The 24,715-nt window shown below is 42.2% G+C and overlaps 2 protein-coding genes across 6 annotated transcripts in view; one reads left to right on the top strand and one right to left on the bottom strand.

Moving 5' to 3' along the window:
* nup98 (nucleoporin 98 and 96 precursor) overlaps positions 1-10,859 on the bottom strand; it is a 48,278-nt gene extending 37,419 nt beyond the window's left edge. For 4 of the 5 annotated variants that reach the window (XR_013790840.1, XR_013790841.1, XM_079510442.1 and 1 more), the window contains exons 1-8: positions 10,755-10,859; positions 8,459-8,678; positions 4,784-4,885; positions 4,291-4,386; positions 2,483-2,677; positions 1,667-1,812; positions 1,191-1,298; positions 809-1,001 (exon numbers count right to left, since the gene is read on the bottom strand). Coding sequence is in view for 3 of the 5 variants with exons in the window: in XM_079510442.1 (XP_079366568.1) it covers positions 809-1,001; positions 1,191-1,298; positions 1,667-1,812; positions 2,483-2,677; positions 4,291-4,386; positions 4,784-4,865 (820 nt within the window). In the remaining 2 variants the exon portion in view is untranslated. The remainder of the gene's footprint in view (positions 1-808; positions 1,002-1,190; positions 1,299-1,666; positions 1,813-2,482; positions 2,678-4,290; positions 4,387-4,783; positions 4,886-8,458; positions 8,679-10,754) is intronic. The other variant, XM_079510441.1, reaches the window with a different exon arrangement.
* Positions 10,860-17,126: 6,267 nt separating this feature from the next.
* On the top strand, positions 17,127-23,108 carry pgap2 (post-GPI attachment to proteins 2). Its single transcript, XM_079509534.1, has 6 exons — positions 17,127-17,459; positions 17,917-18,085; positions 19,160-19,406; positions 19,975-20,081; positions 20,310-20,418; positions 22,484-23,108. The coding sequence occupies exons 2-6, from the start codon at positions 17,918-17,920 to the stop codon at positions 22,612-22,614; spliced, it is 762 nt and encodes a 253-aa protein (XP_079365660.1). The 5' UTR covers positions 17,127-17,459; position 17,917; the 3' UTR covers positions 22,615-23,108.
* The last annotated feature ends 1,607 nt before the right edge of the window (positions 23,109-24,715 follow it).

The following is a 24,715-nucleotide window of genomic DNA, read 5'->3' as shown; positions in this document are numbered from 1 at the left end:
GCACAATCCGTTGCTCCGGAACTACTCTGCCAGGACTGGGAGAACCAAATTCTGACACGTGGAAGGACTAGGCTCTGTGGGTTGTCTCCTGTCCGGGCCCATCCTACGTCTCACCAGGTCCACTCCTGCTCTCACCAGGCCCAGGACCAGGCACTCCATTCAGGAGTGGTGGATTATAATGGACCTCCTAAAGGCCTCACCGAGGGGCGCTAACCCATACTGCTCACCTCCTCACGGAGGACACAGGCTGGGGCGCTAACCCACACTGCTCACCCTGGAGGACACAGGCTGGGGCGCTAACCCACACTGCTCACCTCCTCACGGAGGACACAGGCTGGGGCGCTAACCCATACTGCTCACCTCCTCACGGAGGACACAGGCTGGGGCGCTAACCCATACTGCTCACCTCCACACGGAGGACACAGGCTGGGGCGCTAACCCATACTGCTCACCCGGGTGCCGTCTACATTCCGGCTGCCACCCGTCTCTCCGGCAGTCACCAGACTATACCTGGTTGTCACATAGTCTATTCCTACGAGTCATAATATCCTGGACTTTGGGTTAAAAGTTCTCCTAATAATATCCTGCAGGATTTTGTCAAAAAACATTTTTGTGCAGCTGTTTTGCTTGTAAAATGTTTTATATTGATTTTGGCAACACAAAGTCTTTCTCAAATGTCATAAATACATACCGTATACCCAACATCTGAAACAAGTACTGGTGCCTTAGTTTACTCATACAGTATGTGAATTTTAGATCATGAAATGTAGAATATTAAATAGACAGACAGACAGACAGACAGACTCACTGGTTCCGAAGCTGGTCTTGTTCTGTCCGAAGGAGAATCCTGTGTTTGTAGCCGAGGCTCCAAATAGACCGCTGGCCGTGCTGGGAGCAGCCGGGGCCGCCGCGCCGAAGAGACCGCCTGTTGCTACAGCCGCCGTGAGAGGGTTGGTGGGCCCGCCCTTCCTACCGGCCTGGTAGTCTTCTAGTCTTAGCTCCTAGAGACACGTGTTATATATAACATTATAACATGTAATAACATTATAACAGACCGTGGTGAGAGGGTTGGTGGGTCCGCTCCTAGAGAGAGACGCATGTCGCTACTCCTAGAGAGACAGTGTGTGAGTGCGAGTGCACGTGTGTGCGCGTGTGTGTGTGTGTGTGTGTGTGTGCGCGTGTGCACGTACCTCCAGACTCTTGTTCTCGTACTCCTTCATGGCGGTGATACACTGGTGTTTGGTGTTGATGCTGGTGGTCACGCCCCCTTTCACCATCGTGTCACTTCCTGTTGGAGGCTGGGGGGGGTATCGTTGTTAATATCATAAATATAAGAAAGGCTAGATGGCGCCAGGCAGTGTCTTCCATCTGGCTACAGTACAGGCAGCGTCTGCCATCTTGCTACAGTACAGGCAGCGTCTGCCATCTTGCTACAGTACAGGCAGCGTCTTCCATCTTGCTACAGTACAGGCAGTGTCTTCCATCTTGCTACAGTACAGGCAGTGTCTTCCATCTTGCTACAGTACAGGCAGCGTCTGCCATCTTGCTACAGTACAGGCAACTTGGCCTCATAGCGTGGATTCACTGAAGATTCCTCCCACTGTCCACATATCAGTCTGGAGTTCAGACCACAATAAAATGGCCGCCACAGCATATCTGTACTTACATTAAACTTTAAGGTGGTTCCAGGTTGTTGCTGAGCTGCGGTGAATCCAGATCCTCCGAACAGAGAAGCAGTCGCTCCACCGAACGGGTTGGACGTCGTGTTGGTGTTTCCAAACAGACCCCCGCTGCTGGTGCTGGTCCCGAAATCTATAAACACACACACATTATAATAATATACACACACACACACACACACACATTAATATAATATACACACAATATGTACACAATATTACACCAAACAGACCTCCACTGCTGGTGCTGGTCACGAAATCTGTTACACACATTACAGCACCAAATAAAGTAATGCAATGTAACAGTAATAATAATGTTAACGTACTTCCGAAGGCATTGCTCTGTTGTGATGTCACAGTAATAAATACAGTAATATTACAGTAATAATAATGTTAACGTACTTCCGAAGGCAGCAGGCTTGGTGTTATAATAGTAATAATAATGTTAACGTACTTCCGAAGGCAGCGGGCTTGGTGTTATAATAGTAATAATAATGTTAACGTACTTCCGAAGGCAGCAGGCTTGGTGTTATAATAGTAATAATAATGTTAACGTACTTCCGAAGGCAGCGGGCTTGGTGTTATAATAGTAATAATAATGTTAACGTACTTCCGAAGGCAGCAGGCTTGGTGTTATAATAGTAATAATAATGTTAACGTACTTCCGAAGGCAGCGGGCTTGGCCGCTCCGAAAGCATTGCTCTGCTGGGATGCTACAGTAATAAATACAGTAATAATAATGTTAACGTAGTTCCGAAGGCAGCGGGCTTGGTGTTATAATAATAATAATAATGTTAACATACTTCCGAAGGCAGCGGGCTTGGCCGCTCCGAAGGCATTGCTCTGCTGTGAGGAGAACAGTCCTCCGGTAGTGCCGGTGTTGGTGGATCCAAACAGACTGGTCCCGCTGGTCTGCGTGGTTCCTCCGAACCCGAAACCTGCACTGGTCGTCTGGCTGGTGACGGGCTGGCTGAATGTACTGGAGCCAAACAGGCCTCCTGGTGGAGAAACACTGTATTACACACTGGAGCCAAACACACCATTACTGAACAGACTGTGTTTTCATTACAGAAACAGGCCCCTGGGTTATTTCTGAGAGTTCAGAATGAAAAGAAGAATCTTAACTCACCATGTTTGTTCTGTGTGGCTCCAAACAGACCTCCAGTAATAATAATAGTAATAGTAATAGTAATAATAATAGTCACCAGGTTTATTCTGTGTGGCTCCAAACAGACCTCCAGTAATAATAATAGTAATAGTAATAATAGTAATAATAATAATAGTCACCAGGTTTGTTCTGTGTGGCTCCAAACAGACCTCCAGTAATAATAATAGTAGTAATAGTAATAATAATAGTCACCAGGTTTGTTCTGTGTGGCTCCAAACAGACCTCCAGTAATAATAATAGTAATAATAATAATAATAATAATAATAATAATAATAATAGTCACCAGGTTTGTTGCTCCAAACAGGCCTCCAGTAATAATAATAGTAATAGTAATAATAATAATAAGTCACCAGGTTTGTTCTGTGTGGCTCCAAACAGACCTCCAGTAATAATAATAATAATAATAATAATAATAGTCACCAGGTTTGTTCTGTGTGGCTCCAAACAGGCCTCCAGTAATAGTAATAGTAATAATAATAATAGTCACCAGGTTTGTTCTGTGTGGCTCCAAACAGGCCTCCAGTAATAGTAATAATAATAATAATAATAGTCACCAGGTTTGTTCTGTGTGGCTCCAAACAGACCTCCAGTATTAAAGGAGCATTCAGTGATTTGGGTGATTTGGAGAAAAAAAAACGGTCCACCCGGTAACAAGATGTGCACATGCACACGCTCTACAGTGGGGGAAGTACAACAGACCAACAGCACATACAGCACCAATGCCAGCCCCACTCGATCATGAGTGGAGGAAGGCCCCTCTCATCCTGATTGGATGAAGGCTTTGCCACCCAAAGCCCAAACCGAAACTAGGGTTTTTTGACCCCAGGGGCTCACTGGGGACAGGGAGGAACTCCTTATATGGTCAGCACACTTTATAGTAGGGAGGATTATCCAAAAAATAAGAACAAATAAGTGATATTTGAATTAAGTGAAATCACTGAATATACCTTTAATAATAGTAATAGTAATAGTAATAGTAATAGTAATAGTAATAGTAATAATAATAATAATCCTGATAGTCACCAGGTTTGTTCTGTGTGGCTCCAAACAGGCCTCCAGTAATAATAATAGTAATAATAATAGTCACCAGGTTTGTTCTGTGTGGCTCCAAACAGGCCTCCAGTAATAATAATAGTAATAGTAATAATAATAGTCACCAGGTTTGTTCTGTGTGGCTCCTAACAGACCTCCAGTAATAATAATAGTAATAGTAATAATAATAGTCACCAGGTTTGTTCTGTGTGGCTCCTAACAGACCTCCAGTAATAATAATAGTAATAGTAATAGTAATAATAATAGTCACCAGGTTTGTTCTGTGTGGCTCCAAACAGGCCTCCAGTAATAATAATAGTAATAGTAATAATAATAGTCACCAGGTTTGTTCTGTGTGGCTCCTAACAGACCTCCAGTAATAATAATAGTAATAGTAATAATAATAGTCACCAGGTTTGTTCTGTGTGGCTCCAAACAGGCCTCCAGTGTTGGGTGTCGCTCCAAACGCTGAACTGCCAAAACCTCCAGTGGTTCCAAAGCCAGTGCCTGAAAATACATCAAATATTAAATACACATCAATACACATCAAAATACATCAAATATGCACAATAACTTATTCTGCTGTCGAAAGGTGGAGGTAATAAGACTATAGGCTAGAGTAGGGGATCCCAACGTAATTCCGAAGGAGAATTAGTCCGACATGCGGGAACAACAGTCAGACTAGCGCTCAAACATGCGCTGCTCAAACATGCGCTGCTCAAACATGCGCTGCTCCGTGCTGCGGTTATGGTTAGGTTAGGGATAGAGGTAGGTAGGTTATGGTTAGGTAAGGTTAGGGATAGAGGTAGGTTGTCGGTCTAATGACTGTCGGACCAAAACACGTGGTCAAAACTTACAGTAGTAGTATTAGAGTGTAGTATTAGAGTAAAGTATTAGTACTTACTCTGCTGTCCAAAGGTAGACGTCGCTCCGAAGCCACCGGTGGTTCCTCCAAACGGAGCTCCAAACGAAGACTTGTTGAACATGATGTCCTTTTATGGACGTCCTGTTAGAGGACAGACAAACACATGACAGATATGAGTTACGTCTTCACAACCCTACACAACACTCCACACGTCCCAGACTCTTCTCCCTTCTCTAAAACACCCTGGACAATGCTCCACACGTCCCAGACTCTTCTCCCTTCTCTAAAACACCCTGGACAACGCTCCACACGTCCCAGACTCTTCTCCCTTCTCTAAAACACCCTGGACAACGCTCCACACATCCCAGACTCTTCTCCCTTCTCTAAAACACCCTGGACAACGCTCCACACGTCCCAGACTCTTCTCCCTTCTCAAAAACACCCTGGACAATGCTCCACGCGTCCCAGACTCTTCTCCCTTCTCTAAAACACCCTGGACAACGCTCCACGCGTCCCAGACTCTTCTCCCTTCTCTAAAACACCCTGGACAACGCTCCACACGTCCTAGACTCTTCTCCCTTCTCTAAAACACCCTGGACAATGCTCCACACATACTAGACTCTTCTCCCTTCTCTAAAACACCCTGGACAACGCTCCACACGTCGTAGACTGTTCTCCCTTCTCTAAAACACCCTGGACATCTCTCCACACGTCCCAGACTCTTCTCCCTTCTCTAAAACACCCTGGACAACACTCCACACGTCCTAGACTCTTCTCCCTTCTCTAAAACACCCTGGACAATGCTCCACACATCCTAGACTCTTCTCCCTTCTCTAAAACACCCTGGACAACGCTCCACACGTCGTAGACTGTTCTCCCTTCTCTAAAAAACCCTGGACAACGCTCCACACGTCCCAGACTCTTCTCCCTTCTCTAAAACACCCTGGACAACGCTCCACACGTCCTAGATTCTTCTCCCTTCTTGCTTCAACTTCTCGTTTATGCCCCAAAATTACCGGATAAAAGGTTTTAATAATACAAATCACATCCGTGTGAAGTGAGGGGCGCTCTTATCATCATACATCATCATGCATCATGCATCCCAGCCAATCACAATTTGCGTCCTCACTTTTGTCTTCAATGTTTGTGTTTACACAATGTTTGTGTTTACACAATGTTTGTGTAAACACAAACACTCCAAACTGGACATTGCCCCTCAATAATGTGACTGATATACAGTAGAAGTATTAGACCTTTAAAACTGGGAAAGCACCCATCTAATTTTATACTTTGACTATTCAAAAATAGCAGCTCTACAAGCTCATAGTGCGTCACTTTGAGCCACGCTAAGAGCTTGTAGAAAAACATAACCTAACCACATAACCATAACACTAACATTTATGAATATATCTTTGAATACATCCTGATCTTGTATGTAAAACAACAATATTGAACTGAAATCTTTGCTTCTGGGGGTCCCTGGAACAAAATGTTTTGAGATGGTGGTCGGTGGCCAAATACATTATAATGTTTTTTGGTGTCCTTGAAAAGTTTGAGCACCACTGATATAGAAACAGAAGTTTATCCAGAAAAACGTTATAATTTAGAAAACTTTTGTAGTATCGGGCCTCAGGTCTTAATGGGTTAATGTTGAATGTTCAAATCGTGTTACTGTAAACTTTACTTTACTACTGAAATGTTTTATTATTGTAACATTTTGGGTGAAATATCCGTTTTAGCACCGAGGTCGTCAACCTACTTAGCTTCCACCCAAGAGCAAAACAACAGATCTACAACAGAGGTGTCAACCTACTTAGCTTCCACCCAAGAGCAAAACAACAGATCTACAACAGAGGTGTCAACCTACTTAGCTTCCACCCAAGAGCAAAACAACAGATCTACAACAGAGGTGTCAACCTACTTAGCTTCCGCCCAAGAGCAAAACAACAGATCTACAAGCTCTTCTAGCAGTGGTTTTCAACCCAGGGGTTGACACTAAGGTCTCAGAGGCACTGTGATTGGTTCAGGGTCTTATTGACAGCAGTGTTTTGATTGGTTCAGGCCAGGGGTTGACACTAAAGGCACTTGCCCGCCGGGCAAGTACAGGTCATGTCCTACTTGCCCAAAGGTCCTGTCCCAAAAGTAAATTGTCTCATGATAGATTTCCTGGGGCTGTACGTTAAAAAATGTCATACCTCAATTGTTATGCCAAATACAGTACATAGCTATGAATATGACTATGTGTTCACACTAGTTATTTTATGTTTAAGTGAAATCAGCACATGCTAGGTTAGGGTTAGGGTCAACAGTTAGGGTCAACAGTGCTCTTATTGGCCCAGGCGGTGGCGTAACCGTCTGGGCACCCGACTGGTAATCCAGTCGCAGTGTGCCGCGGGTTCGACTCCCGAGCCCGACACGGCCTTTACTGCATGTCTTCCCCCATCTCTCTCCCGTTTCCTGTCAGCCTACTGTCTGTCCCTTCAAAAACCAATAAAAGGCGTAAGGCGCAAAAAAATATTTAAAAAAAAACAAAAAAACAGTGCTCTTATTTTACTTCCCACAGACCAGAAGACAGAGCTCTGGTCACGTTCAGGTGTTTAGACAGAAATCTGGTGTTGTGTTTATAGAAGACAGAGCGCTCTGGACACGTTCAGGTGTTGTGTTTATAGAAGACAGAGTTCTGGACACGTTCAGGTGTTTAGACAGATATCTGCTGTTGTGTTTATAGAAGACAGAGCTCTGGACACGTTCAGGTGTTTAGACGGATATCTGCTGTTGTGTTTATAGACGGTTGCGTCTCCTCTCAAATGAGCACTTGCCCTGGCGAGCAACCACCTGACAGCAAACTCCACCTGCCCAGAAGTTTTATTTAGCTGCCAGGGGCAGGTGGGCAACCCTTAGTGTCAACGAACGCCTGCAACCAGTGGTCCGGGGACCACCAGTGGTCCATGAGGGGGTTCCAGGTGGTCCATAGCAAAATGTTGGTAACCAAATGGACCCTTATATATTCTTTTTAACTCTTGAGTAAAATGAAACCATGGACCCCTATGGGTATATCTGGTTTCATTTTACACTCTCACCAAGAGTTAAATTATTGTTAATCATCTGCATTACTTAAGGTACAAGAAGTCTACACAATTAGGGCATGTAGAAGAATTGTGATTTTGATCAATGTTTGCCTGTTATCTCTCCTAATGGTACCAACATCAATACAGCATGGAATTGTGGACAAAATCTAATCCAACGACAACAACAATATTCTTTAGTTTTGTGTCTGAGGCTAAATGTCATCAATTGGTGGTCTAGTATTATACTATTATTTCATAGTATTATAGTATTAGTATTATTATTATTATATGAACTGCAGTACGCCACAGCTTAAGTTGCAGATCTGTTGTTTTTAAAGAGCGACACCGTCCTACTGCGCAGCATACATTACATTACATTAGCTTAGCCGTTAGCAGCTAACGCTAGCATTCCTAACAACACCGAGTTCCACATGAATATAAACATATAACATTATGAATAATTATCATGAATGAACTCCACGGTTCGACCTGACGGAGTTCTGTCGGCGTTACTGTAACTGTCATGTAAATAAACAGCGTGTATCGCGCTGCTAATGCTGCTAATGCTAACAACTATTAGCTCCTCGTAGTTTAACGAGGTAAACAAAACAACACTTTAATGTTTCTAAACGTCTTTAAAACTCACCTCCTCCGGTGACGTCACTCCTCCTCCTCTGGGCTTTAAACGCTGCAGTAAATTAATGTGAATCAGATTAAAGTCGTTTGTGATTAAATGTCAGATTAAATATAGTTTAATGTCTGTCACATTTACTGTTAGCCACGCTGCTAGCTGTTAGCCTCCTGATGCTAATGTCTGTGCGCCACGGAGACGTGACGTCAACACGTTACGTTCACTGTTGCCACATCTGTGGAGAGAAATAAGGCAAAACAAGACGAAATATGGTCATTAATATATTCCTAATAAAACAATGTAACATTATGTTACTATGTATATAGGTTTATAATAATTAATGTTTTGGTTATTTATTAAAACATATACTTTAGACTCATTGTGTCTTAATGAATTGAAAAGGGTGCTTTATCAGTGTCGTCCACAGTAACAGTCTCTGTAATCTGTATTGAGTTGTGCTCTCATGTGAAATGTACCCATTCTGCAAACTGTATATTATAATCAATCAATCAATCAATCAATCAATCAATCAATCAATCAATCAATCAATAACATGTATTCATTCTGCAAACTGTTAATAAATACTTCAAATAATCAATCAATCAATCAATCAATCAAATGTAGCCATTCTGCTAACTGTTAATAAATACTCAATCAATCAAAAACTCAATGTGATTCACACTCCTCCTCAATATGGTAATTTAATTATAGCACATCAAAGAAATGTTGGCTTCTTACTGGTGTAGTAGCAGATCTACTCAATTTATGTTTATATAAATAATATATCTTTCCTTTTATAGGAATTCATTATAGTCGACAATATTACCTAAACAATATATTAATAGAACAACTAGCTAGTTTACTTCACATCCGTCCATTCATTAATAGCTATAAATTAAATAACAACAATTAACTACTAAATTAAATAACAACTACTCACCACGAAAACAAACCGGTTTCATTTAACGCTCTCAAGAGTTAAAGATCTAATAAGGGTCCATTTGGTTACCTTACCAACCTCCATCATTCAGCTGGGGACCAGCTGACCAGGGTCCATTTGGTTACCTTACCAACCAACCTCCATCATTCATGGGGACCAGCATATATTTTATTTAACCAATAAAAAAAAAACACATTGAGAATAAAGTTTATTTTACAACTATACCCTGTTAAAGGATTGGTGTGAACTGGCCATTTGAGTACATTTATTTAGGCTACAAAATACATGTTGCGCTATGTTTCCTAAAACATGCAGTGGTTCCCAAACGTGTCCATGTCAAGGACCCCCAAATTGACACTAATTATCCCGCGGACCCCCATTTGAAAAGATATGCTAGGGACCCCCATAAGAGAAGATTGTGACAGCTCTAGCAGTGATTAATTTCAATGACACCCCAGTTTGACCTGCAGTCTACGGACCCCCATTTAATGGCATTTCTATCTCTGTGACCCCCAATTTATATTGTAAAATCAATGTTAATTTAACACTGAGAGTGTATAAAATAGAAATGGAATTTGGTTCCATAACAGGTCCATTTGGTTCCATCTGTACACAGAGTTACAGACCCATAAGGGTCCATTTGGTTCCATAACGGGTCCATTTGGTTCCATCTGTACACAGAGTTACGGACCCATAAGGGTCCATTTGGTTCCTATCATTTAGCTGGGGACCCCCTGGAACTCCCTCAAGGACCCCTATGGGTCCCCGGACCCCACTTTGGAAACATGCAACACAGCACAGTAGCCCTGGTACAGTGCTTACAGCGAGCACTGGACCAGGGCTAACAGGCACAGGTACAGCAGAATGTAGTCTCTGCTGCCACATGGTGGTGACAACAGACAACTGCAGGATACGGCAGCGTGTATTTCATCCGTACGACGGTGACGCGCGTCGAAAACAGCCGATGTTTAGGGTTCGAACTTCGGCTGTTTCCGACGACTGCGCAGCCGCAGTGCCGAGTCACAGAATTCCATAAGGTCGTGGATTTGGACGTAACACACCGGAAGTCTCTGTATTATAATGTGACGTGACTAGCTAGTCAGCTAGCCGCTAGCCGCTAGCTAACCAGCTAGCTGTGGGCTCCGTCTTTTTAGCAAATCTAAAACTTCCTGTTTGAGAGCTAGCAAATTTAAGACATCCGGTTGCTTTCAGAATAAAAGCGAATAATTAAATAATTATCCTATATTACAATTGAAAACATGTGCCCAAAAGCACGCACAGGAACAAAAGCCACCAGCTACTACGTCACTGACACGCTGCAACACGCTGCAACACACACTGCAACAACACACTAACACGTCACACACTTACCCTCCGCGTCGTTGGTTCCCTATCTCCTCATGTCGCGCCGCACGGCCACAATCGACACCAACCGCGTAAAAATTGTCATCGCACTGCCACTACAGCCGGCTCCCGTCCACACTCGCAAACAATATCAATAGCAATAATAAACACAAACACGCCACAAGCACCGACACCCCCGCCTAATTTGTTGCCACGTCTATGAAAACAAGCACAGAAAAAATGCCATTCAACACGCTACTTACACACACTACCACTCGCTTACAATACGCGGACCTGGCAACACTACATTCTCTCTCCCATTTGCTCAGAGCCCACCACGTGACCCACACAGGGAGGGAGACGATTGCGTGATGCTTCTATGTACAGGATTCTATAGGTCACCACTTTTGGTGTGACACACATACGGCTTCTGTTTACTAATATGCGTTGTCAACACGTGCTGAGTTGACAAACATTGACCGACTTCGGAGAAGACTGATAGTTTCTCCTTTACTACTTAGGCTGTGGAAGTATTCACACTAGGCAACATTTGCATTTATTGGCATTGCCAATTTGGGGAGAACAGGAGGACGAGGAGGTGATCAAGCTCCACAACACCACATTGGTAGGTAGCCTCAAGGCTGCATTTATTTGCCTTCTTTTTCCTCTCGAGGCTGCATGGGATGATGTGAACCCCTCCAGCAGGCTAGGGAGCACCGCTCCGGTTCGCGGAAAATGACCGCGGGGTGCGGGTTGCCAGGTTTTTTTATAAGTAAAGTATTTACATTCAATTAAAAAAACATATATATATAATACATTTTAATTTACATCATATTTAGCGGCATTTCGACCTAATTTCTCTGTTCTTTGTCAATGGCAAATATTGAGACGTGTGGGGACTAAAGCTGTATATAGGAGGGCCCTCAAACACATTAGTTCATAACTTTTCATCGTGCTCCTAAAAAAAAAAGTGGCATTGACAATTTGGGGAGAAAAGGAGGACGAGGAGGTGATCAAGCTCCACAACACCACATTGGGAGGTAGCCTCAAGGCTGCATTTATTTGCCTTCTTTTTCCTCTCGAGGCTGCATGGGATGATGTGAACCCCTCCAGCAGGCTAGGGAGCACCGCTCCGGTTAGCGGAAAATGACCGCGGGGTGCGGGTTGCCAGGTTTTTTTATAAGTAAAGTATTTACATTCAATTAAAAAAACATATATATATAATACATTTTAATTTACGTCATATTTAGCGGCATTTCGACCTACTTTCTCTGTTCTTTGTCAATGGCAAATATTGAGACGTGTGGGGACTAAAGCTGTATATAGGAGGGCCCTCAAACACATTATTTCATAACTTTTCATCGTGCTCCTAAAAAACAATGTGTGCTACTAGCCGCAATTACATACACAGTTAAAATAATAAGAAATTTGCGCCAACGACTGCGTCGACACCTGGCGTGGAACAAACGGGACGAACCGAGGCGCATATATGGATAACAACACTACACGCGCGCTGCAACACAAAACAGCTGCATACAACGCGTGTCACTGTGCACTTCTGTATCTGTGGACTTCTGTATCGCAACGCGGGCCAACGCAACTCTGGGATGAGCGGGCCGAAGGCCCGCAAAATTCTAGTTACATTACATTATTAGTATTATTATTACATTACAGTTATTGTGAAGACACACATTATGTTTCTGTGTAAAAATAAGTAATGAAATAACGTAAAAAAGTTATCTAAATGGATAAATGCCCAAGTCCATGCACTGGAGTGCCCAAGTCCATTCACTGGAGTGCATGGACTTTATGGTAGATGCTGGACAAAAATCCCTTCTATGTATCGACTAGTGTGACATATGCACATGTCCGGGGAGACCTCCTCTACAACACCACACCGTCCGCTAAGCAGCAGAGGTGTAAAAATTGAATTGGCACACCATACAGCGAGGTGAAAGGTCAAACACCATCCCATTTCCAGACTAAAGTGGACGCTGGACAAAAATCCCTGCTATGTATCGACTAGTGTGACATACGCACATGTCCGGGGAGACCTCCTCTACAACACCACACTGTCCGCTAAGCAGCAGAGGTGTAAAATTTTAATTGGCACACCATACAGCGAGGTGAAAGGTCAAAAACCATCCCATTTCCAGACTAATGTGAACTAAAGTGGACACTGGACAAAAATCCCTGCTATGTATCGACTAGTGTGACATATGCACATGTCCGGCGGGGAGACATCCTCTACAACACCACACTGTCCGCTAAGCAGCAGAGGTGTAAAACAAAAATTGGCACGCCATACAGCGAGGTGAAAGGTCAAAAACCATCCCATTTCCAGACTAAAGTGAACTAAAGTGGACACTGGACAAAAATCCCTGCTATTTATCGACTAGTGTGACATACGCACATGTCCGGGAGACCTCCTCTACAACACTACACCGTCCGCTAAGCAGCAGAGGTGTAAAAATTTAATTGGCACACCATACAGCGAGGTGAAAGGTCAAAAAATATCCGATTTCCAGACTAAAGTGGACACTGGACAAAAATCCCTGCTATGTATCGACTAGTGTGACATATGCACATGTCCGGGGAGACCTCCTCTACAACACCACACTGCCCGCTAAGCAGCAGAGGTGTAAAAATTAAATTGGCACACCATACAGCGAGGTGAAAGGTAACAAAATATCCCATTTCCAGACTAAAGTGAACTAAAGTGGACACTGGAAAAAAATCCCTGCTATGTATCGACTAGTGTGACATACGCACATGTCCGGGGAGACCTCCTCTACAGAACTACACCGTCCGCTAAGCAGCAGAGGTGTAAAAACAAATATTTCATGAGGTCAGGTAAAAAAAATATCCCATTTCCAGACCAAAATGAACTAAAGTGGACACTGGACAAAAATCCCTGCTATGTATCGACTAGTGGGACATATGCACATGTCCGTGGAGACCTACTCTACAACACCACACTGTCCGCTAAGCAGCAGAGGTGTAAAACAAAAATTGGCACGCCATACAGCGAGGTCAGAGGTAAAGAATCCCATTTCCAGACTAAAGTGGACGCTGGACAAAAATCCCTGCTATGTATCGACTAGTGTGACATACGCACATGTCCGGGGAGACCTCCTCTACAACACCACACTGTCCGCTAAGCAGCAGAGGTGTCAAATTTTAATTGGCACACCATACAGCGAGGTGAAAGGTCAAAAACCATCGCTTTCCAAACTAATGTGAACTAAAGTGGACACTGGACAAAAATCCCTGCTATGTATCGACTAGTGTGACATATGCACATGTCCGGGGAGACATCCTCTACAACACCACACTGTCCGCTAAGCAGCAGAGGTGTAAAACAAAAATTGGCACGCCATACAGCGAGGTGAAAGGTCAAAAACCATCCCATTTCCAGACTAAAGTGAACTAAAGTGGACACTGGACAAAAATCCCTGCTATTTATCGACTAGTGTGACATACGCACATGTCCGGGAGACCTCCTCTACAACACTACACCGTCCGCTAAGCAGCAGAGGTGTAAAAATTTAATTGGCACACCATACAGCGAGGTGAAAGGTCAAAAAATATCCGATTTCCAGACTAAAGTGAACTAAAGTGGACACTGGACAAAAATCCCTGCTATGTATCGACTAGTGTGACATATGCACATGTCCGGGGAGACCTCCTCTACAACACCACACTGCCCGCTAAGCAGCAGACGTGTAAACATTCAATTGGCACACCATACAGCGAGGTGAAAGGTAAAAAAATATCCCATTTCCAGACTAAAGTGAACTAAAGTGGACACTGGAAAAAAATCCCTGCTATGTATCGACTAGTGTGACATACGCACATGTCCGGGGAGACCTCCTCTACAAAACTACACCGTCCGCTAAGCAGCAGAGGTGTAAAAAAAAATATTTCATGAGGTCAGGTAAAAAAATATCCCATTTCCAGACCAAAATGAACTAAAGTGGACACTGGACAAAAATCCCTGCTATGTATCGACTAGTGGGACATATGCACATGTCCGTGGAGACCTACTCTACAACACCACACTGTCCGCTAAGCAGCAGAGGTGTAAAACAAAAATTGGCACGCCATACAGCGAGGTCAGAGGTAAAAAAATCCCATTTCCAGACTAAAGTGAACTAAAGTGGACGCTGGACAAAAATCCCTGCTATGTATCGACTAGTGTGACATACGCACATGTCCGGGGAGACCTCCTCTACAACACCACACTGTCCGCTAAGCAGCAGAGGTGTAACATTTTAATTGGCACACCATACAGCGAGGTGAAAGGTCAAAAACCATCCCATTTCCAGACTAATGTGAACTAAAGTGGACACTGGACAAAAATCCCTGCTATGTATCGACTAGTGTGACATATGCACATGTCCGGGGAGACATCCTCTACAACACCACACTGTCCGCTAAGCAGCAGAGGTGTAAAACAAAAATTGGCACGCCATACAGCGAGGTGAAAGGTCAAAAACCATCCCATTTCCAGACTAAAGTGAACTAAAGTGGACACTGGACAAAAATCCCTGCTATTTATCGACTAGTGTGACATACGCACATGTCCGGGAGACCTCCTCTACAACACTACACCGTCCGCTAAGCAGCAGAGGTGTAAAATTTTAATTGGCACACCATACAGCGAGGTGAAAGGTCAAAAAATATCCGATTTCCAGACTAAAGTGAACTAAAGTGGACACTGGACAAAAATCCCTGCTATGTATCGACTAGAGGGTACTCTTATTTTGAAGAGATCGTCCACCGGAAGTGTTATATTTGCTAGCTTAGATTTGCCAGAAAAACAGTGCCCTAGCTGTGTGTCTTTCATGACGTAAAAACGACACTTTATTTGAATCGACAGTTTGTGTTAAATAATCTTCTATTCTTTGAACAACAATAAAACACGTAAACACGTATTAATACCCATGAAGATAGCATAAAGCTAACGATAGCTAAAGCTAACTTATTGTTATTAATGTCCTCACTGTATTATTTACTGCTATTATTGTAATGTTTTATTCCTGCTTTTCTTTTCTTTTTTCTCCAACTTTGAGCTGCATTTCATTTCATGAAAGGTGCTACAAATAAATAAATACATTTTATTATTATTTATTTTTTTATTAACGCACACTGCGCATGCTCAGTTCTCGTACGACAACAGCCGAGCGGCGTAGTTCGGCTGTTTCCGGCGGGTCGGTTATATTTTGAAAGGAAAGCGGAAACACGTCGCACTTTTGACGAATTAACTTGACGCCTCGTAAAAGATTTTATTTTGTAAACCCTTCACCGGAAGTGGGTGGAAGAGCGCGCGCCTTTGACAACATTGTTGTGAAACACTGTTGAACGGAGAAGTATAACTGTAGCTCTGTCAGTATAATTCAAGTATTCAACCACCAGATGGCGCTATTACCCACTTTTCACTTCAATCTGCCTCACAGTGCAGCTCAAAGCTCAGAGTGTGAAGGTCATGATGAACCACGGGGCGGCGACACTGAGCCGTTTGTCCTTTAAACCAGAGAAAACAAATAGTAGAACTACAAATCCACGACGTGTTGTGGCCTTGTAGATCTGCTATTTTCGGCGCTCGACACCGTCCTGCGACGGAGCACAAATGTGATGAAAATAGCAGATCTACCAGCTCAACGCGTTGAACCTGTTGTGGGCTTGTAGATCTGCTATTTTCTGTCATACGACGGTGCTCAAATGGAAAGAAACTTTAAATGAATGGATGTGAATTAGACTAGTTATTTAACTACTATTAATGAATGGATGAGAATTAAACTAGTTATTTATTTCATTTATAAGTACTAATAATGAATGGATGTGAATTAAACTAGTCGTTATTTAATTTATAACTATTAATAATGAATGTTTGTGAATTATACTAGTTATTTAATTTCTAACTATTAATAATGAATGGATGTGAATTATACTAGTTATTTAATTTATAACTACTAATAATGAATGGATGTGAATTAAACTAGTTGTTATTGTATTTATATAAACTTGGTTACATGATGTGTTTTATTATTTGTATAAACTTGGTTGATGTGTTTTATGTATATAAATTTGATTACATGATGAAAAAAAAACATTTCATATAGAGAAAAAAGCCTATAGATGCTTATATTAAGCAGACTTGGCGAAGCCGCTTCAAGCCTGCTTCTGATTGGCTCGTTTGCCATGAGTGGAATAGTAAGAGAGTGGCGACACGCTTTGATCTCTATGGGCTGTAGTTCCAAACATTGGAACTATCCCATTGAGATAGAATGAGCACTTCCGCATTCCATTGTTACAATGGGAGTCAACGCTAGGGACGTCACTCTCTCACTAGATTATTCTGGGTCGGCGATGTTGGTCTTCCGGGTTGATGACGTCAGCAGCTCAGCCGAACAGCTCGAGGCAGTCGGATGAACCGTTAATGTGTTTTATTTACTTTTATAGATGGAGTAATTAATTAATGACGTAGAATTGATGTAAACAGTCCATGTGTGAAGCTGACAGTCTGAATAGAGCATTAGTATTCATAATAAGTGACATCATCAGTTCGGTTTAGCTGATTATAGCTACAGTAGCTCATCTTACAGCTGGAGTCAACAGAGGATATCAATATTAATATAGTGATGAGTATTAATGACGTGAAGTCATATTAAAGTCCATGTGAAGCAGGACAGCTGATTGGATCACATGGAGCTGCACTGAAGGTTGAAGGTAAGAGCACGTATCTGTCATAACATTATGATTATTGATGATTGATTGAAGTATTGTTTAACAGTTTGCAGAATTACAGTACATTTCAAGCACAACTCAATACAAAAACTGTTAACTGTGAGTGGACGACACCATTACACTTGTTTACAAGAGGGTCCACCATGTTCAATTCAATTGTTGTTGTTTCATCTGAAAAGATCACAGGATCTATTGAATGTGACAAACTGACATATTGAGCCTACAGTATGGCATCATCATTTCATGACCATCATCATTCCATAATCTCAGATATTTTTTTTTAACATCTGAAACATTTTCTAAATATGAATTTAAGCATAGGCTACTTATACCATATTTTACTTCAGTCCTGCAAGTTTTAAGAGTCTTCAAAGTATTACTTCTTAGGTAGTACTGTACGGTATGTGTATAAATACATGTGTATATGTATGTATTCCAGGATGGTACACGGGGGGTACATCGGGCTGGAGAGGGACCGTCCTCTCATCAGGGTCCCGTTCCCCCACCTGACTGTAGGGACCGTTCTGCTGGCTCTGACTGGACTGATCCTCTGTCTGGTTCTGTCTCTGATGTACCACTACTCTGAGAGTACCTATACTCACTGTCTGGTACGTGTACTGTACTGTACTGTACTGTACTGTACTGTACTGTACTGTACTGTACTGTACTGTACTGTACTGTACTTACAATTTACAATTTAGGCATTTAGCAGACGCTCTTAATCCAGAGCGATTTACATTAGGCAAGAACAAAAGCATGGGAATACATCACATATATAAAATGCATTTATCATGAAACATGCGTAAGCTAAGAACGTAACTAGAACATATCTATATAATTACACTATACATACAAACTATACATATATACTATACTATGCTATACATATGTACTATGATGTGCTATGACTGCATGCAATGCAATTATTGTGCTGTCTACATGACATGCTATAAGTCTGTTTCAAATGCTATCTAAGTCTAAAAAGTGCTATCTAAGGGGGTAGGATAAGTGCTATGGGCCATGATGGAGTCTGAAAAATTGTAAATTGTACTGTACTGTACTGTACTGTACTGTACTGTACTACACTACACTACACTACACTACACTACACTACACTACACTACACTACACTACACTTATTTATTTAGCTGTCAGGGGCAGGTGGGCAACCCTTAGTGTTTTATTTAGCTGCCAGGGGCAGGTGGGCAACCCTTAGTGTTTTATTTAGCTGCCAGGGGCAGGTGGGCAACCCTTAGTGTTTTATTTAGCTGCCAGGGGCAGGTGGGCAACCCTTAGTGTTTTATTTAGCTGCCAGGGGCAGGTGGGCAACCCTTAGTGTTTTATTTAGCTGCCAGGGGCAGGTGGGCAACCCTTAGGGCAGTATTATGCGTGTCCAGGTCTTATTACTTAACTTAAGACCTGGAGGCGTGATCAATGCCATTTGGCTATTCTGAGTGGCCAAACAGCATTGACCACGCCTCCAGGTCTTAAGTTAAGTCATAAGACCTGGTACTTAAGACACACATAATACTGCCCTTAGTGTTTTATTTAGCTGCCAGGGACAGGTGGGCAACCCTTAGTGTTTTATTTAGCTGCCAGGGCCTTAGTGTCAACGCCTGTGACTTATACTCAACTGTCTGGTATGTGCACTGTGTTTATAATGTGTGTGTATGTGCGTGCAGGTGGATAACTACCTCCCCTCCATCTCCGCCTCCATCAGTCTGGTTCCAGAGCGCTACATCTGGAGGACGTGCATCGGGCTCCACAGCGCCCCCCGCTATCTGATCACTGCCTCTTACTGCATGTTGTACTGGCGGCGCAGCAGCAGCCTGACTGACCGCCTTCTGACGGCCGCGGTGTGTGTGTGTTCGCTGTGTGAGAACACTGGACTACTGCTGCTAACGTACGTCTCCTCTACTGAGACATACAGTAAGTATTATTATTATTATTGTCTGACGGCCGCGGTGTGTGTGTGTTCTCTGTGTGAGAACACTGGACTGTTACTGCTAACCTACGTCTCCTCTACCACCGCTGTGGTGTCGAGATATAAAATACAACATGTAGTCACATCTGTAATGAAAGTACTGTCTTGTCATGAACGACGTCATGACAAACATGGAGACTCAGACCACACATACAAATAAAAAAAGGAATAACCAGGAGCTCACCTGAGATAATGTGAATAGTGACTATGGTAAAAAGGTGCTGACAGACACGGATCAAACGGTTCAAGGCATTGAAAAAGAAAAACGAAGTTAAAAAGAGGAAAGCCTTTATATCCAATTCGTGTTGGACTTGGACTGTACATCTAAGATCCTTAATGAAACCAAACCAAACCCTTTTCAACCGTCTGGGGCCAAAATAAATGTTGTCGGATCTGCTTCTTGTACATTTGTCTACAGCCAAGTATATAAGTCCATAAGAACTCTGTTTATGTATCGTGTGTATTTCAGCTAGTATTGTGTGTATTTATACTATATTATTGTGTGTATTTCAGAAGTCCATAAGAACTCCTTCATCGTGTTTATCGTTGGCTCTCTGCTCCACATGTTGTTTACATGTAGACTGTGGTACTCTATCAAAAAGAACTCTCTACACACAGAGGTAAAAATACTCTACATACTGCTTCACATGTTGTTTACATGTAGACTGTGATACTCTATCCAAAAGTACTCTCTACACACAGAGGTAAAATATTCTACAAGTCTACATACTAGCAGCCGATCTACAAGCTCACTACACATCAGAGCCACTACACACTTTTAAATTGGCTGATACATCTCTGTCCCTGTCCTGTCCCTGTCCTGTCCCTGTCCCCCCCTCCTCTCTCAGGAAGTGACATCATATCGTTGGAAGCTGCGTGTTTTCCTGTTCAACGTGTCTTGTTGCCTAGCAGCAGGATACTTCTTCAGACGACACAACAAGTTCTGTGAACCAGGAAGTGAGTTTTACTGTTTACACAACAACTTCTGCGAACCAAGGACTATTAAAAGAGGACGGGAAGAGAAGACCGTACGGTGGACTCCATGTTGCTCCCTGGAAGGACAGAAGACCGTACGGTGGACTCCATGTTGCTCACCTGGAAGGAAAGAAACATGCGCAATGGGCTATATGCAGCCAACACTTCCACGTTCAGCTTCCTTGGTCTCAACTGCGCATGTTTCTTTCCTTCCAGGGAGCAACATGGAGTCCACCGTACGGTCTTCGCTTCCTCTCCTCTTTTAATAGTCCTCGCTGTGAACCAGGAAGTGAGGGTTTGACTTTTTATTTTTTCACGTAGTCACAGAATAGTTATATTTCCCTAACCGCGATAATCAAGTTTAGTTTAGTTTACTCACCAGAAGCAGAGACGTGTGTTTTCAACCAGTCTAACGTTCATTAGAAGGACAATATCAGTCACCAGAAGCAGAGACGTGTGTTTTCAACCAGTCTAACGTCCATTAGAAGGACAATATCAGTCACCAGAAGCAGAGACTGTGGGCCTCATGCGCCAACCGTTCTTAAGAAGTTCTCAAGAGAAAATTTGTTCTTAGACCCACTTAGGAAGTTTTTAAGAAGGTTTTGGGATCCCTCAATCTTTTCTTAGCTGTGATTTGTTCGTAGGTAAGAACAGAATCTATGCACACTGTGGAGCACTCTTAGGGTGCCTTTTTCGTTCTTAAGTGCAATCTGAAAACATAAAGGAAAAACAGCGCCATCTGCATGATGCTCAAAGTTTGGTCTGAGGACCTCAAGGGGTCCTTGAGGAAGTTCCAGGCAGTCCACAGCAAAATATGGAACATTAACCACTTTAATCCCATTTTATACTTTGAAAATAGCCAATCTACAAGCTCAATTTTCATATGGGGGTCTGCAGAATGCATGTCAATTTGGGGGTCCTTGACATGAAAATGTTTGAGAACCACTGGTTTAGAGTTTACAACCCAACCCAAACAAACACACCATACCCACCACATAACCCCCAAGTTGACTATTGTGAGATAAATAATAAAATACATCCATGAATATTGAAAATATTGAATTGAAATATTGAAAATATGAAAATGTCTGTTCACTTCAGTACCTTCACAGTATTATTATTTTTTAATGTTTGGAGTTTGGTGTTCCACCATATTTAGACTTTAGTTTAGGTATTCTTGATTTCACTCAACTTTATTTCTATGTGTGAGGTCCTGTGATTTCTGTGTGCTGCAATCACACACAGGTGTGACTGCAGGCAAGGCCATGGAGTCATGCAAAACCACACCCACCTGGGTGAACACAGGTAGGAAAGTGAATTCCCAATGCCTTATATGGGATTGGTGGGGCGGTTCCCTATGGTAATTAGGATGCTAATTAGGATATGTGGGGCGTCTACCTATGATAATTTGAATGAACTGGCACACCCCTTCAAGTTACGAGGATTTGTATTCATCATCATAAGAACATGCTTACGAACAATTCTGCCTACTTAAGAACGTTTCATGAATCTGACTGGACTGCTCTTAGGAATTCACTTAGGAAGAAATGTAAGAGGAAAAGTTAGGAACTTATTGGCGCATGAGGCCCACTGTGTTTTCAACCAGTCTAACGTTCATTAGAAGGACAATATCAGTCACCAGAAGCAGAGACGTGTGTTTTCAACCAGTCTAACGTTCATTAGAAGGACAATATCAGTCACCAGAAGCAGAGACGTGTGTTTTCAACCAGTCTAACATTCATTAGAAGGACAATATCAGTCACCAGAAGCAGAGACGTGTGTTTTCAAACAGCCTAACATGGTTAACATTGAGTTTGAAATTGGTTTATATAGGAAGGTAAAGTTAATATCAAATAACTAAATATTGAATCAAGCAACTTAAAAACCATCTGGGGTGAAACACAGAAGTCTAAGTAGATGTTAAAAATATCTTTATAATAATTTCTGTCTGTCTGTCTGTGTTTCTTTCTTACACGTGCGTGCGTGCGGTGTGTGCGCGCGTGTGTGTGCGTGCGTGTGTGTGTGTGTGTGTGTGTGTGTGTGACAGTCTACACCGTCTTTGCGCTCCTAGAATACTTGGTCGTTGGATCCAACATGGCGTTCCACCTCACTTCATTCTGGGACTTCAGCAACCAGGAAGTACTGGTGGCCATGCCCCCTGAGGACAAGAGATACTGACCTCACACGCACACACACACGCACACACACACGCATATATCTAAATGACGGAGCAGTTGCGCAAAGACCCGCCCGGCAGCACTGTTTAATGCAATTTATTTGTGCGAGTTATAAGTATTTTTTGTTGAATTACTCATGACAAAGTTGTAAAAGACAACAGTATGTATATCCATAAAATAAGCAAGCAGCACGATAGCAGACAATACACTAGTTCTTTCTTTCAATAATTGTATTATTTAAGAAGAAGAAGATCAGGTAAAATAATTATAATAATAAAATGATTGAAACAATGAAGATTGTTTGTTAGCGTGCTTCTTGTTTATGTTATGGATATACATACTGTACAACTTTGTCATGAGTAATTCAACAAAAAGTACTTATAACACGTGCTGCCAGGCGAGTCTTTGCGCAACCGCTCCGTCATTTAGATATATGCACACACACGCATGCGCACACACACACACCCCCACACACACACACACACACACACACGGAACCAGAACACACACAGCACAACACGTTCCATGATGGTTCTATTGATTCCAAAGACCAGTTGGTTTTCAACCATTTTCACATCAAGGTCCGTTATTTATTTTATTTGAGTCACGGACCTCCATTTGATGACATTTAGCCTCTCAGACCCAAAACTAAAGAATATTTTGTTGTTGTTGGATCAGATTGTGTCCACAGCTCCATGCTGTATTGATGTTGGTACCATTAGGAGAGATAATATGATGTTGGTACCATTAGGAGAGATAACATGGTGTTGGTACCATTAGGAGAGATAACATGATGTTGGTACCATTAGGAGAGATAACATGGTGTTGGTACCATTAGGAGAGCTAACATGATGTTGGTACCATTAGGAGAGATAACATGATGTTGGTACCATTAGGAGAGGTAACATGATGTTGGTACCATTAGGAGAGATAACATGATGTTGGTACCATTAGGAGAGATAACATGGTGTTGGTACCATTAGGAGAGATAACAGGCAAACGTTGATCAAAATAACAATTCTTCTACATTCTCTAATAGTGTAGACTTCTTGAAATGAATCTGGGCTAAGCTCAAGAACTTGTTTCCAGCCAGGCCCTGCTCATAGAACATTTCATCGTAGTGGTTCAATGCCTTGTTCAAGGGCACTTCAGCGGTGGTAATTTGAACGTGTCGGACTGCTTATTCGAACTGGCGACCTTCCGGTATCAAGACCGCTCCGCAATCCGTTCGGCCACCGCTGCCACTTGTAAATTAAGTAATGCAGATTTTAACAATAATTTAACTCTTGAGAGTGTAAAATGAAACCAAATGGACCCGTGAATCAAGAGTTAAAGATCTATAAATAAGGGTCCATTTGGTTACCAACTCTGGACCCCCCTCAAGGACCACTGGTTGAAAACCACTGCCAAAGACAATCTGACTGAATGAATGAATGACTTCAAGAGTTAACGAATGAATGAATGAATTAGTTAGTTAGTTAGTTAATGAATTAACTTGTATTATTTATATGTTTACTGTATGTATAACGACAGTTTATATTATTATTACATTTACTGTAAAACAACAGTTTAAAAGCAACATGTTGGCGATTGATCTTGTGTTGTGAAACTCATATGTTTTACTGTATACACACATGTATGTTTTACTATGTAGTAAAACATATGTACAATACTGTATGCTTACTATGGTTATGGTCTGTGTTATATTTGATATTCTGGACGGACAATAAAAAGATAATTTTGAAACAAACCATCTAGACGCTTGTGTTTGAGTCTTAAACATGTTTCTCATTCCTAAATTATTACTATATTCTTTATGATTGTGTTACCAGTGTTACCAACATTTTACTATGTCATTAATATACCTTAGAGCTGTTTAAAAAAAAGTCCCCCCATTCTGTGTTTCCTAGAAATGGAGGTCTGGAAAACATCATTAACATTGTGATGACATCATCAAGATGATTCACCCGTGTTTAGTGATAAACACCCACAATGGAATTTATTTTAGGAATATTTTTAGGAATATTCTTTTTTTAAATGCACTTTTTTCACCGATTTTGCCCCTCCATGATATCTATTTTAGTTTTTCTTGTGAAAAGTCA

This window comes from Electrona antarctica, assembly GCF_951216825.1.
Source record: "Electrona antarctica genome assembly, chromosome: 9".
NCBI classification, from domain to species: domain Eukaryota; kingdom Metazoa; phylum Chordata; class Actinopteri; order Myctophiformes; family Myctophidae; genus Electrona; species Electrona antarctica.
The sequence above is the reverse complement of the archived record's forward strand: the minus strand, read 5'-3'. Positions and strand labels throughout refer to the sequence as shown.